The sequence below is a fragment of the Eleutherodactylus coqui genome, chromosome 5, assembly GCF_035609145.1.
Source record: "Eleutherodactylus coqui strain aEleCoq1 chromosome 5, aEleCoq1.hap1, whole genome shotgun sequence".
Lineage (NCBI taxonomy): Eukaryota > Metazoa > Chordata > Amphibia > Anura > Eleutherodactylidae > Eleutherodactylus > Eleutherodactylus coqui.
This window is the reverse complement of record NC_089841.1, coordinates 157,608,959-157,623,662: the sequence shown is the minus strand read 5'-3', so window position 1 is coordinate 157,623,662 and position 14,704 is coordinate 157,608,959. Positions and strand designations below refer to the sequence as shown.

General features: G+C 40.3%; 1 protein-coding gene across 5 annotated transcripts in view; it reads left to right on the top strand.

Annotated features, from left to right (window-relative positions):
* The window catches only part of LOC136627942 (catechol O-methyltransferase-like), a 63,721-nt gene that overhangs the window by 40,776 nt on the left and 8,241 nt on the right, over positions 1–14,704 (top strand). For 4 of the 5 annotated variants that reach the window (XM_066603480.1, XM_066603478.1, XM_066603477.1 and 1 more), the window contains exons 2-3: positions 10,597–10,876; positions 13,367–13,560. In XM_066603480.1, the coding sequence (XP_066459577.1) occupies positions 10,597–10,876; positions 13,367–13,560 (474 nt within the window). Of the gene's footprint in view, positions 1–10,488; positions 10,508–10,596; positions 10,877–13,366; positions 13,561–14,704 lie in introns of those variants that run through there. The other variant, XM_066603479.1, reaches the window with a different exon arrangement.

Below are 14,704 nucleotides of genomic sequence, written 5' to 3'. Positions count from 1 at the left end.
AAGTGTGGGCAAAGTTAATGTGGAGGAGAGGGTAGGTGATGAGTTACTTGAAGTGCAGGGGAGGGGCAGATCTATTTAACAGACTGCTCTTGTGCCAGGATGCTGTTAGCATGCAGAGTAGTCTATGAGAGGATGGAGTCTGTGTCACAGTGAGACAGACAGCAATATTGGTTAGTATGGTTTTCAGTAACTTCGCAGTAAAAACCCTTCCTTTAAAAAGGTCACAATAGAGGCAAAGATATTTATGTGAAACTAAAGCAGTATTCTATTTCTGAAAATACTGCAATAAGTATGCTTGCCAGTATTACTACAGATGGGGCCTCAGCTTTCACTGAAGTTCAAAATAGATTCTTAGTTCTTTGTAAGAAGAAAGCTTTCTGAAGCTTTTTCCCTACTGCTGTATCATTCAACAGCAAGCCATGTGCAGAAACTTTTTGAACATGAATGAGGTCATAAAAAGTGTTCTCAAGGTTGCTAGCAAGATTCAGCCATTGCTTTCTATGGGACTGTTCACCGAAGAGTTAGACATGCAGTATGAGGAACCAATTCTGCATACAGAGGTTTATTGGGTTATCAAAAGAAAAGTACTTTCTTGCTTTAAGCTGCTTCTACCAGCCATAGAGAATTTTTTCAAAGAGTGAGCTGAAGAAACATTGATAGAGATGCTGCAAGGATTTTGTTTTTTTGTGGATAGCACTGAAAAAAAAGATCAAAGTTTGAAGCCCCGAAGAAAAAGGAATTCTTTGAAAAATGATCCTTCCATATAAATTGTACTAATTTCCTCATGTTGACCAGTAATTCTATATCTAGCCTGTTTTTCAAGTATGACCGTTATCAAAACTAACTACAGAAGCATACTGACTGATAACTATTTGGACTGCTGCATAATACCTGGGGTGGCAAATTATTCTTTTAACATCAGGAAATTAGTCAATGAGTCACTTTCGGGGATGCCCAGTTTCACACGAAGTCCATACAAATTCCAACTATTATTTTTCTCATTCATTTATTCTTCCTGGCCTAAAACTGATTTTTCACAATTAAAAATTAGTTTTAGGCCAAGAAGTAAAATGTATGAATGAAAAAAACAAAAATGGAATCATTCACAATTTTAAATATTTAAAGACTGATCATTTTAAAAACTGAAAAGAATATTCACTTTGTAGGAAAAAAAATTAAATAGTTTGGGATCACGAACAGAAATTCCTGTTGCCTGTACCTTCATACACCAAGCTGCAGAAACTTTCACACCTTTCTCCCTGTGCTCCTGTCACAACTCTCTACCAAGTAGGTCTTAAGATCACTATCACCAGCTCACCCCAGCGGCAGCAGTCATTTCCCCATTGTGGTTACCTTCTACTACACAGACGTTAACAACAGAGCAAAGGTTCCAGCATTTCCAATTGGAATCGATAAAATGTACAATTTTATTGTATCTGAAGAACTTATATTATGAGTTTATTCAATCACAGGAATAGAGTATGCCTAACACTTAACAACTAAGGGTTGTCATAGGTGTGGTTGTCGTGTCAGGGTAAAATTCTAAGTACAGCACCAATCAGGCCCACCCCACTTGCCCCGCTGCCGGCCGTAAAGAAAGAAACACCACACGGAGGTCTGGTATCGTTCCTCACACGGGGACATGACTGCGCTTCGCCTTTATTACAGATTACATGAGATCTTATACCCTTTTGTCCCATCACCAGGTATGGGTGATGGGCTCATAACCATATATGGGAAGTCCGGATTTCCGGCCTGAGACAGTGAAAATTATGTACATAGTTGAACAGTTGTTATCTTAATACTGGCGCCTCCGGGAAAACAGCGAAGTACGCGTCCTTCGTCCGATTTTTCTTTGCTGTGTTTAAAGATACATTTTGTTCAAGATACATTTTGTCTTCGCCTTGCAAGGCCTTTGGAATATCTGATGTAAGGCGACATATAAGTTTTTTCTCATTTGGAATTGAATAGAACTTGCATATAGGTATAAAGCATAAAAAACATATGGCAATATATACATATACCTTCACAAACCCCCCTAAAAAACTTAATATGGAGATCAAGTACCAGGCCTTGCACTCTTCCTCGGTCGCCTCTCCCTTGCATCAGGGTTTCTCCACTGCCCGTAAGTCCCTACTCCTAAGGGGGGGGGGGAATCCCTACCTCACCTCCGAAGGAGGCCATGGATTCCCTGGGCTTATTTCCGGGCATCCATACCCTCTATCTGTACGAGTTAACACCCCACAGGGTGTGCCCTCGCCGGAACCTAAGGTCTTCTGCACTTTCCCTAGGCAAATGGGAATTCCACTGACAGTCCATCTTATGAGACCGGGGCAGGCGCAGTACTAGTACATTTCTCCATTCTTCTGGTAACGTATCTGGTTGGCATTATCGGAACTGGCTCTTCATCTTTTTCAAACAAGGGAAATGTTGGTCACATTATCCAGTCCCTTACTCATACTCTTTTTGATCAAAGGGATAATACACATACAGGAAGTTACATACCCCACCTCTTTCTGCGAAAATCATATCCAGGGCCACTCTATTTTGGAACGCCATGGATGCAGTGGGTCCTAACTGGTCAGCTAACCCTTGCAAAAGCATCTCTGGTGTAGTTTACAAACCTCTGCTGATTGTAATAGATATAATTCATCCAATCTACATTATTATTAACAGTGACAAAAGCAAATAAGGAATCAAAACCTGCTTTAACCTGATCTCTAGAATTAAATTCATCTGGCACCCCTCTTGGCACTCCTCTTGCATCTATGTATACATGTGGATCAAAGTTACCACCTGGTGCGTCAACTTCTCTCTTAGCACGATGCGGTGTTGGATTCTCACCCTCAGTGTACTCTTATTGATTGTATTAATTTGTTCTGATCCCTGAAACAGGGGGCTAGTGTACAGTAGTCAAAGGTGTGTGTTAGAGGAATTGTACCACATTATAGCATGTAAAGGATATACAGGATCATGAGTTCTTTCAGTGTGAAGTGTGGATCCAAGTGGGCTTTCCTTCGAGCTTGACTGCAGTTGGGGTGGTAAGCAACATCTGGTAAGGACTTTTAAACCGGGTTTCTCTCTTAAACTTTTTCACATAGACCCTGTCACCTGGTTTTAGATTGTGACACTCATCTGTAGGACCTGGGAGAAAAGCAGAGACTACAGAATGCATTATTGACAATTCCTTGGAGAGGCCTATGACAAAATTAACAAGAAAATCATTCCCCAAGCTCAGCTACTGTGGCATGTATCCTCCTGGAAAAAAAAGAAAAACTAATGGAAGACACTCAATTCAAAATTTGCCCATTTCCTCTATTGTCTTTTGGATCTACTTTCCCACTACTCCGCGGATGGTAGGGTGTGTGAAAAGCCTGAAATATACCCAAAGCAGACATGATGTGTTGCATTATTTCACCTGTGAAGTGTGTACCTTTGTTTGACTCAATCACTTCCGGTACCTCATATCTGCAGATTACCTCATTCATGAGCTTCTGTGCGGTTACCTGCTTATTTACTTTGGTAACAGGGTAGGTCTCCAACCTGAAAAACATCAACAACAAGCACATATTCATGCTTCCCAACAAGTAGGAGCTGAGTGTAGCCAAATTTGCAATCCCTGAAATGGGTAGAGTGGTCTAGGCAAGTGTTATGTGGCAAATTTTACTTCTGCCCTGTTGCTTTACGGCAAAGATCATGCAAAATTGGACAAATGATGCAGCAGCTACAGAAAACCCAGGAGCCACCCGTCCTCGTTCAAGCGTCGACATCATTACTGCTTTGAGAGGTGCGTCTTTCCTTGCATCAGCTGGGCCATCATGGGGCACAGGGATCGTGGTAGGCAAGTGCTGTTGACTGTTCACCATACGCCGTCCCTTTTTAGTCCATTTTTCCTTTTCTTCCTTGCTGGCTTGTAACTGTAAAGTCATTAGCATATCAAAGTCCAAGTTCATATCAAAGTCCAAGTTCATATCAAAGTCCAAGTTCATATCAAAGTCCAAGTTTTTTTTATTAAAGTCCAAGTTTTTATCAAAGTCCAAGTTTTTATCAAAGTCCAAGGTTTAGTCAAAGTCCAAAGTTATTGTTAAATTCTTCTTTTCTTCTTTTCTTCCACGGCTTGAGGGCCGCTGCCTTTGCTGTGTGGCCTGTGATGGCGTTGCCTCTTGCTTCTCCGGTGTAGGAATTGGTGTGAGCTTTCCACCTTGTCAGGTAGAAATAGAGCCTCCGTGAGGCTCTGCACCGTTGCATCATTTTCAATTGGCTGTCCTGCTGAGGTAAAAAACTGTCTGGCCTTCCATGTTGGGCCGTAATCATGAGCTATGCCAAATGCATACCGGGAGTCAGTGTAAATGTTTGCCGTCTTACCTTCCTCCACTCTACACGCCTCAGTGAGGGCCTTTAGTTCCGCTTCTTGTACTGCGACATGCGGAGGCATTCTGCTTTTTAGGACATCTTGTTGTGTGACCACTGCATATCCAGTGTGGAGTCGTCAATCACCCTGGGTACCATCTATAAAAAACAACTCAAAATATGCATTGTTAACAAGGGCTTTCAGTAACTTTTTTTAAAACTTAAATTTTCTTGTTGCATCAATGCTAGACAATCAGGCTGGTATTCTATTTGAAAAAGATCAGAATCTTGTTGCAAAAAATGTAAAAATTTAAAAATGGCTTGCAAAAAATTTAAAAATGGCTGACTTGCAATACCTAGATCACCTATGCCTTCTCCCCCCCCCCCCCCCTTTGAAACAGGGTACTCAATTGGAACAATAGTACCCGGTTCAAGTTAGTACAACATTATAAAAAGATTTGATGGATGCAGATAAGGCCTGTAAAATGTTAGCACCTATAACAGAAACATGAGTTACATCAGGGCAGAATATTCTACAAACATCTATTCATATTTGAAATGTGATATTCCTTTAAGTGAATTCATTATTAGTCTGATCCTGCCTGCAATGTCTTATCAAATTTGAGACAGGAGAAAAAAACTAAACAAAAACTTTTACTAGCTGCTCAAGATCCTCACCCCCTCCCTTGTCGAGAAGAGGGATGAAACATTACGTACTATTACATCATCTAGCTCCACCCCTTCGATATTGGCTCCGTGCGGCTTTCTTCACAGCTCATTTCAGCTTAACAGTCTACACGTCCACATCTCAACCAAGCAAAGTCCCATGCATGGGGAGGACTTTTATCCCCAGTCATTACCTGCATCACACATTCCCCACAGCCCGAACACGGGTCACTAACTCTCATCCATCCATGCTCTCGTCTGCCCCGTCACCCCCTATTGAAGGTGTACCAGTACATACAGATGCACAGACAAAAAAGTTTGACAAACATACATACATCAGTTGAAAAACATTGAGGTGAGTGCTATAATCTTATAAAATACATGATTCTATTGAGATGAGATTGTGAATGAGCGCTATCTTTGACAAATTATGTGAAAAAGTTTGCTGAGTGACAGACATTCTATCTTTCTTATTTACTGAAGCTATTATATGCTGTATTAAACGCTGAAGTATTTTAGAATGCGTGGGTATTTTTTTGCCCCCCTTGTCTCTCTTTCTCTGTATTTGACCCTGAGCTGAGAGTCAAGTCTGAAAGCCCCCACCTTTGTAAAACAAACTGTTATCTCTCTACGAATATGAAACACAGACTGAATTGTTTTAGCTTAACTATTCCCTGCATTTGAACTCATAATTAACACATATGCTGGGACCTTGCAACATTCATTTTCAACCCCTGTATAAGTAAGAATATACCTTAGAAATTGCTATATTTCCTGCCTACTAAGACAGTATAATTAATTAAATTCATTTCAAGCCTTCATTCCATTTAAGCAAGCAGAGATATTATCCAGGGTTGTTATTGCATTTTCTCTCGCTTCGTTATCTCTTGACCTTGAAAACTAAACACAAGCTTGCAGCTACATGTCAACAAACCCTTCTCCCCTAAAAGCAAGCTCAGTTAACTATTTGCACATATAGTATATACATATACACACATATATATCCATATCTATTATCTATCTTGTATTATACACATTTTCCTCTCTCTGCCAACAAATCACATGTATTGTAACTTTCTTCTCGACTTTGCTTGTTCCTTCATACTTCTCTCCCCTACCTAACTGCCAATATAACCTTCAATAGACACTCTCCTGACGCCCTCTTGATCACTTACTGTACTTTTCAACATTTCACTTATGGATACTTTCTTAATCAAATAATGTGTACATACGTGACTTTCTCTGACTGTCTCTCTCTCCTCCTCCTCCTCCAGCATTTTCTAGCAAACCTTGATCTTTCAAGGCACCTCTCGGTCCTAAAGACCTCCTCCCAGACACCATTTTTGTAATCTACCGTGCGGGTCGATGTCACACATTTTCATTAGAGTTTTCTTACATTCTACAAATTCATCCACACGGCGGCAGCCCTTGAGGGGCTCTGTCTTCTTTAATAAGGTCTTACGCATATTAGAACAACAACAATAATAACACGCTCCATAAAGTGCATCCTTCTGACCCGAATTGTTAGCCCCTTATATATGGCAAAACAACCGAAGGCATCTTCTTCCATGGAACCAGTCCCAAAGAGTGCATCCCTCTCCTCAGCTAAACCATCAACAACTAAACTAAACTAAAATGGAGGGTTCCTTCGTCTATGGGACCTGTCTCACAGAGTGCATCCCTCTCCTTAGCTAAACCATCAACAACTAAAATAACCGAGGGTTCCTTCTTCTGTGAGACCAAATGAAAAGTAAGAGAAAAAAAAAATTCTGCAGATACAACAAACAACCTTCACTATCGTTAAAACACTACGGACTTCAAAGTACAAATAAACTACAGACTAGTTCCCTGGGTGACCGATTGGTGCGCATATCACGGTCAGTGGTCCATGACGGCAAACCCGGAGCCCACACGAGTTACCGTGTAGAACTCTTAACCCAACCCATCCGGTCACAAACCACAGATAGTCAGTCCCGCTGCAAGACTCTCAGCGTAAAACACAACATAAATATATGCTGGTCTTACCTGGAGTTCTGTGAGTTGATCAGGCTCGGTTTGCAGCAGGACGGCTTCTCCGTGGCGTGGATCCGGGTGGAATGCGTTGTAAGCTCCGGTTTTGTCGCCCCACAGTTGGTTGCGCCATTTTGTCAGAGTAAAATTCTAAGTACAGCACCAATCAGGCCCACCCCACTTGCCCCGCTGCCGGCCGTAAAGAAAGAAACACCACACGGAGGTCTGGTATCGTTCCTCACACGGGGACATGACTGCGCTTCGCCTTTATTACAGATTACATGAGATCTTATACCCTTTTGTCCCATCACCAGGTATGGGTGATGGGCTCATAACCATATATGGGAAGTCCGGATTTCCAGCCTGAGACAGTGAAAATTATGTACATAGTTGAACAGTTGTTATCTTAATACTGGCGCCTCCGGGGAAACAGCCAAGTACGCGTCCTTCGTCCGATTCTTCTTTGCTGTGTTTAAAGATACATTTTGTTCAAGATACATTTTGTTTTTGCCTTGCAAGGCCTTTGGAATATCTGATGTAAGGCGACATAAGTTTTTTCTCATTTGGAATTGAATAGAACTTGCATATAGGTATAAAGCATAAAAAACATATGGCAATATATACATATACCTTCACAGTCGGATATGTAAAGTTTGTAAATACTGGGAAAAAGGTAAAGAATTTATTTCAATGACGAAGGGCAGAAATTAGAGGATTAATCCCTTAGTGACGGAGCTTTTTTTGCTTTTTTCCATTTTTGTTTTTTCCTACTCCCTTTTAAAAAATCGTAGCTCCTTAATTTATCCATCAACGTCGCTGTATGTGGGCTTGTTTTTTGCGGGATGAGTTGTATTTTTCAATGGCACTATTTATTGTACCATATAATTTACTGAAAAACTTTTTAAAAATTCTTAGCGGAGAGAAATGGAAAAAAAACGACATTCCACCATCTTTCGGTGCTGTTTCTACAGCACACAAATTGCAACAAAAACGACCTGATATTTTTATTCTATGGGTCAGTACAATTGCTACGATAGCAAACTTGTATAGTATTTTTTTTTTGTAGTACTTTTATTTTTTTTTTAAGATATTTAATTTTTTAAAATTATTTTCTGCGGTCATTTTGTGCGCACAATACCTTTTTTATTTTTTCGTCGACGTAGTTGAGCAAGGGCTCATTTTTTGAGGGATGTCCTGAAGTTTCCGATAGTATCAATTTGGAATACATACGAATTTTTGATCGCTTTTTATTGCGTTTTTTCTGGGAGACAGGGTAACTAAAAAAGTGTATTTCTGGCGTTCTTTATTTTTTTTTCAGACGACGTTCACCGTGCGGGAAAAATAATGCACTACTTTGATAGATCAGACTTTTACGGACGCGGCAATATCAAATACATATTTTTATTTTATGATTTTGATTTTTTAATAATGGATATGGCAAAAGGGGGGTGATTTAAACTTTTATAACTTTTTTTTTTTTTTAACAATTAAAAAAACTTTGATTAGTTTTTTTTACATTACTTTGAAGTACCCCTGGGGGACTTTAACATGCGATGCTTTGATCGCTCCTGCAGTATGACGTAATGCTATAGCATTACGTCATACTGCTTTTTTACAGGCAGTCTTTCAAGCCACGCTGTGTGGATGGCTTGATAGGCAGTCTGCTAAGGCAGCCCTGGGGCCATTCATTAGGCCCCCGGCTGCCATGACACCTGCACGGATCCCCCGATCTCACCGCGGGGGGGGGGCGTGCGGGACCCCCGAACAGCGTTCGGGGCATTTAAAGGGTTAATAGCCGCGATCGGCCGAACGGCCGAGCGCATCTATTGCCCGCGGGTGTCAGCTGTAATAAACAGCTGATGCCGGCGCTGTATGGAGGGAGATAGCGCCGCTACCTCCCTCCATACACGTCCTGCAACAGCAGGACGTAGTTTTACGATAGGGCCGTCACTAAGGGGTTAAGACGTATATCAATTACAATTCATGTTATGCAAAATATCTCGTTTCTTGTACCCAATGCAGGGTTCAATATATTAGCTGTATGTCTGCCCTTTTAAAGCTGCGGATCGCCAAACATTTAGCTGAGAGTGTGAACCTTAATAGTTCTAATCTCTCAGCAGTTTCAAAGTATTTCCTTGAACATCACAGAGATGATATTGCTGCCTTTCGTTTTAAAGGTCTAGAGAAAATATTCACGACAATTTAGGGAAATATTATAAGAGATTGTAGATCTCGCATTTTGGATCTTTACATGGGGTGTCCTATCCTAAGGGCAGTGTAAAGCCGCATGTCCTAGAATACACTGGTGGTTCTGCACACAGATAGTGCAGATAAGCAGTGTGAGTCTGGAGAGTTTTATAACTGTAGGTAATCGTTATATGCCCTCCCAATACATTGCTTCATTCCTAGTCTCCCAGACAAGGCAGAAACTATATCTTCAGTAACGCTAGAGAAACATACAGAACAGCAAGGAGGTCAAAGGTTGGTGGGGTTGGGAGGTGTTAGAGCTGGTGTGTGTGTGTGTGTGTGTGTGGGGGTTGTTCAAAAGTGGTTTGGTGTAAAGTCACAGTCGCTAGTATTTGAACGACTTGTAAAGTAATTTGTATGGAGATCCCCTCTATGAACGATCTGTTGGCAAACAACTAATGAACAGTCATCACTCTGTTTAAAAGCAAACGACTGTCATTCATGCACTTCAATGACATTTGAGCGATAGTTTTTCTTTGTAAACGTTCCTTTAGATGCTAATGTAACCCTGTAGTTCACAGGAAGGCAATTCACATAGGAGAGAGCACCTAGAGGTGAGTGAGGAGACTCAAAAGGCCCTTCATGCTCCTCTGGGTAATATGCAAATAAGGGAGATGGAATAATACCTCCACAGTGCCACCTATTGGAAGGCAGCATTCCTTCAAGCCACAGTTAGACTCTTTATACAAGCCTTGTAACAATGACTGGGAATTAAAATCAGAGGAGCATGATTTATTCCATCTTCATTATTTACATATTACCCAGAGGAGCATGAATGGTCTTTTGAGTCTCCTCACTCACCGTCTAGATGCTCTCCCTAAGGAGAAAGTAGAGTGTTTCTGACCCCCATCCCAGGGCTCTCACTAGCAAAGCCAGACTCCTACTGTACACCAATGAAGAGAAAATACCCTGAAACAGCTGTCTGTACATGGAGTCTGGCTTTTCTTTTAATTCCCAGTCATTGTTACAAGGTCTATTTAAAAGATTCTAACTTTGGCTTGAAGGAATGCTGCCTTCCAATAGGTGGCACTGTGGAGATATTATTCTATCTCCTTTATTTGCACATATAGGAGACTGACATCCACAAAACTGTATGTGCTTTGCTTTTTTTTTACTCTTTGCAAATAGAAAATAACCAATGACTGATCATAAAAAGCAGGTGTAGCACAGACATCAAGAGAAACATTTCACAAATTCAAATCTCATTACTTGTTTCTGATGAATTGCTGCCCATGTAATACTAATGTATCATAGGGCATATAGAATGGGATTGTTTTGATGACATTGTCCCTTGCTTACTAATTCACTGTCTTTTCTATACAGATGATAGATCTGAGCATCCTGTTGATATCGGCAGCAAGTATCCTACTTCTTCTTGCTTTGTACATCGTTGTCGACGGTCCACGACGAACTATTGCTAGAATTGTCTTTCACGAAACAGTAGAAGCTATCAAAAGTTTCTTCATGAACCAAACCAAGGAACAGCGAGTTTTACAGTACGTGCTGGATAATGCCGTACGTGGGGACCCACAGAGTGTTATTGACAGTATTGACACATACTGTTCCCAAAAGGAATGGGCCATGAATGTAGGAGACCAAAAGGGTAAGATTATATGATGACCAAAGTGCATTCATGGTTTGTAAAAAATACTAGACTACAATGAAGTCATAGCTGTACATATATTGTCCCAACACAAAGGTTCTATCGCATACCTAACACAGCAGAACCTACTAAAGCATCCTCCCAGTCCAATGTAAAAAACGTAACACACAGTAGTACAATGCTATGCTAGAGAATTGTCATTCTTACTGCATTACCCACATAATTCTTTGTAGTTTAACTTTTATAGTCATTGAAACAATTTAGTCTGGTATTTCTGTACTGGGTTATTCTGGCTGAAACAGTAGCACACGAATAGTACTACCAGAGCAGTATAGTAAAATAAGATTAACCACTTCAGAGCACAGACCTTTTTTCATTCCCACCTTTTAAGAGCCATAACTTTTATCATCATCATGATTGTTAATTTTTTGTGCCAAAAGTTCTATTTTTAATAGTACAGTTTAATGTATCGCGTATTGCGGGGTGTAATGGAAAAATGCAATTACACCATCTTTTAGGTTTTGCTTTTAGTGTTCAATGTGCTGTAAAATTAAACTTAACTTTCTTCTAACGGTTAGTAGGATTTCAGCACTACTGAACTATACTATACTAAATGTGTGTAGTTTTTGTTCAGGTTAACTACTTTTGACCCTAAAAAAACAACTTTGTGTTGTCATACTCTCAGCACTCTATGACAGAACTTGTTTTTATTGGTACAAGTAAGTGATAGTTCACGTTGTATTCCACTTTTAATTGCGTTGGCTAAGAATGTAATATTTTAATAGTTCAGGCAGCGATACCAACTGCTTATTTTTTAATTGTTTGTATTATTGAAATGGTAAATGAAATGGGAAAAGTTTTTTTTAACCTTTTAATATTTTGATATCCATTTTAAATATTTTATTCAACTTATCTTTACATTTTTTGTTTTTAGTCTTACATAACTATGTAATGGTTTGCTCATTTGTGAATAAGAAAAAGGGTTAACACCCCTAACAGATATAAGTAGACAATGCCCAACAGCCTAAACCATATATAAAACTTACAGGGTTTATGTAGGATTGAATTATCCTGGGGATAGGTCATCAATGGTTGATTAGTGAGGGTCTGCCACTTGACACACATGGCAATGAGATGTTATCAGCCTGTTGTTTGTGTGGACAGAGCTGGAGGCCTTACACCTCCATTCACATTGCAGCGGCCTGGGTTCGTAATGCAGGCACAGCTAACATTGATTGTCCCGTGCAGCTGGAGCATAAATAAATGTGCTTCTCCTGCTGTATAGCAAGGTACCATTAAAACAATCAGGTTCGATTTTCCTGAACTGACAGGTCCTGTTGAATTCAATGACCAAGCTGTTTCGCGATTTGCTTTCTGTGCTGTCTGTAGTGATAGAGGCATTGGGAACGAGCTGATCGGTGGGGATCCCAAGTGGTGAACCCCTGCTGATTTTCTACTGATGACCTGTCTTGAGGACTGGTCATCAGTTGAAAAAATGGCCAAAGTCCTGGAAACCCTTTACAGAGGTGAACCCTGAAGTGGAAGCTTGTCAGGAGTCTGGTGGTGAATGCAAAATATTCCTTGTATCAACATTTCAACCCCCAAGGTTTTAACAGCAATGGGTAGAGGATCTACCTAGCAGTGCCACTCCCACTTATGGATTGCCAACTAGTCCTGGGGCCGCTTTATATTAAGATTCTGCCAGTATTGATGTAGATTCGTGTTCTGAAGCCGACACCAGTATATCAGATCCTAATGCTGCAACGTGTGTTGTCTGAGGGCCACTGCCAGAAGCAATCATCACAGCAGCCATGGCAGTGGTTTGGGAGCTCCACAGTAATGGTACATAGCTTCCCCTTTAATTCCTGTTACACTATGCATGATATAGAGTATGTGCAGTTTACAGCTGATATGACTCCAGCATGGGAGACTGGGTCACCTGCTGTCTCTACTTTCTCAGGCCGCTCTCACACAGGCGGTTTTTACAGCTTTTTAGCAGGCGTTTCAAACGGCCGCTAAAAATGCTCTACTGAGCCTCCATTGATTTCAATGGGGCTTCTCAGATGAGCGTTTTAGTGCAGGGTTTCTAACGCCACGCTAAATGAACGCTGTCTGTTCTATTTTAGTGTGTTGCAGCACTTTTTTTTAATGCACCACATCACCCATTGCAATGATGGGGTGCGTTAAAAACGCTGTCAAGTGCATTCGAAAACGCACTTCCAAAATGCTGTAAAACGCAGTGTTTTTACAAAAACCTGTGTGAGACTGGCCTTATGCTCTGGATGTGCCTTACAGTATCTGTGTGTCTTCCAATGACACACTGCACATATGTTTTTACAGAGAGTGCCCCCCCCCCCGTGAAAAATATTACAAGTTAACAAGAAACCCCATTTGCCTTTACACTCTTACTTTTCCTTTAACCCCATCTGTGCGCCATCTTTCTCTTTACTTTTTTGCTTATGCTGCTCACACTGAGGTTTTCTATTACAGGCTTGATCCTGGATAATGTTGTGAAAGAGACTGATCCAAATGTTCTCCTGGAATTGGGCACCTATTGTGGTTACTCAGCTGTCCGCATTTCACGACTTTTGAAGCCTGGAGCACGTTTTTTTACTGTGGAATTTAATCCAGCATTTGCTGCCATAGCCAAACAGATTATAGAATTCGCTGGTGTTAATGACAAGGTATTTCCTGACATTTCATCTGAAGTTTTTTCTATAAATCCTAATTGTTCACTTTATGGCTGGCCATACTTGGACAATATAATGTGCCATCCCCATTGGCAAGCACATACACCACACAGGCCTTCATACATAACAGCGGCCAATTAGATTTTAGCTTTCTCTCTTTTCAGGTCAGGGTTCAAAATGAAAAATTTAATGTGCAACACAATTTTTGTAACCGATAAGCAGATAGGCAGCGTATAGTAACTTTAGTGTGCTGAATTCCAATATGATATCCGTTTTTTTCTGCCACGTAAAGTTTTCCAATTATGGGGAATAATGTAATCCAATTGCCGTTGTATTTTTTGGAAATATGCCTATACAATTAATCCAGTAGGCTTGCCATTAACCATGCGTAATAAAAAGATCAAAAGTGATTGCACAACTATTTTGCGCACTGACTGAACACTATAAGGGTAGGTTTATGTGACATATAGGGTATGTTTCCACGTGGCAGAAACACTGCGGATCATCCACCAGTAAGCTGTTGTTAATGAACTGTGTTTTTACAGGTCATTGCTTAGACTAAATAAAAATCAAAATCCTAAAACAAAAATACATGTTTAGTATCGCTGCATCCGGAAAAGTCCGATCTATCAAAGTAATGCATTATTTACCGTGTATGGTGAACGTCATCCAAAAAAAAATTAAGTGCCAGAAATGTGCTTCTTTGGTAATTCTGTTTCCAAGAAAAAATGCAATAAAAAGCGATCAAAAGTCGTATGTATTCCAAAAGGGTACTACCGCAAACTACAGGACATCCTGCAAGAAATGAGACCTTGCACAACTATGTGGACGGAAAGATAAAAAAGTTATTGCACTCAGAAGATGGCAGCAGAAAATAATTTTTTTTTAAATTAAATGTCTTTGAAAAAAAATAAAAGTAGTACAGCAAAAAAACTTCTAGAGAAGACTTTGGTTTATGTTCCCAATCATGTCACTAGGCCTGTTAACAGTCCACTATATATAGGTGTGGCAGCATAAACTGGTGCGACTAGTTAATCAAAATGATAAACATTTTATTAATCCATGAAGCAAGTATCAGGCTACGTTTCGGCCAATCTTTGGCCTCTATCAAGCCTAAAAACAATGATAACAACATCAT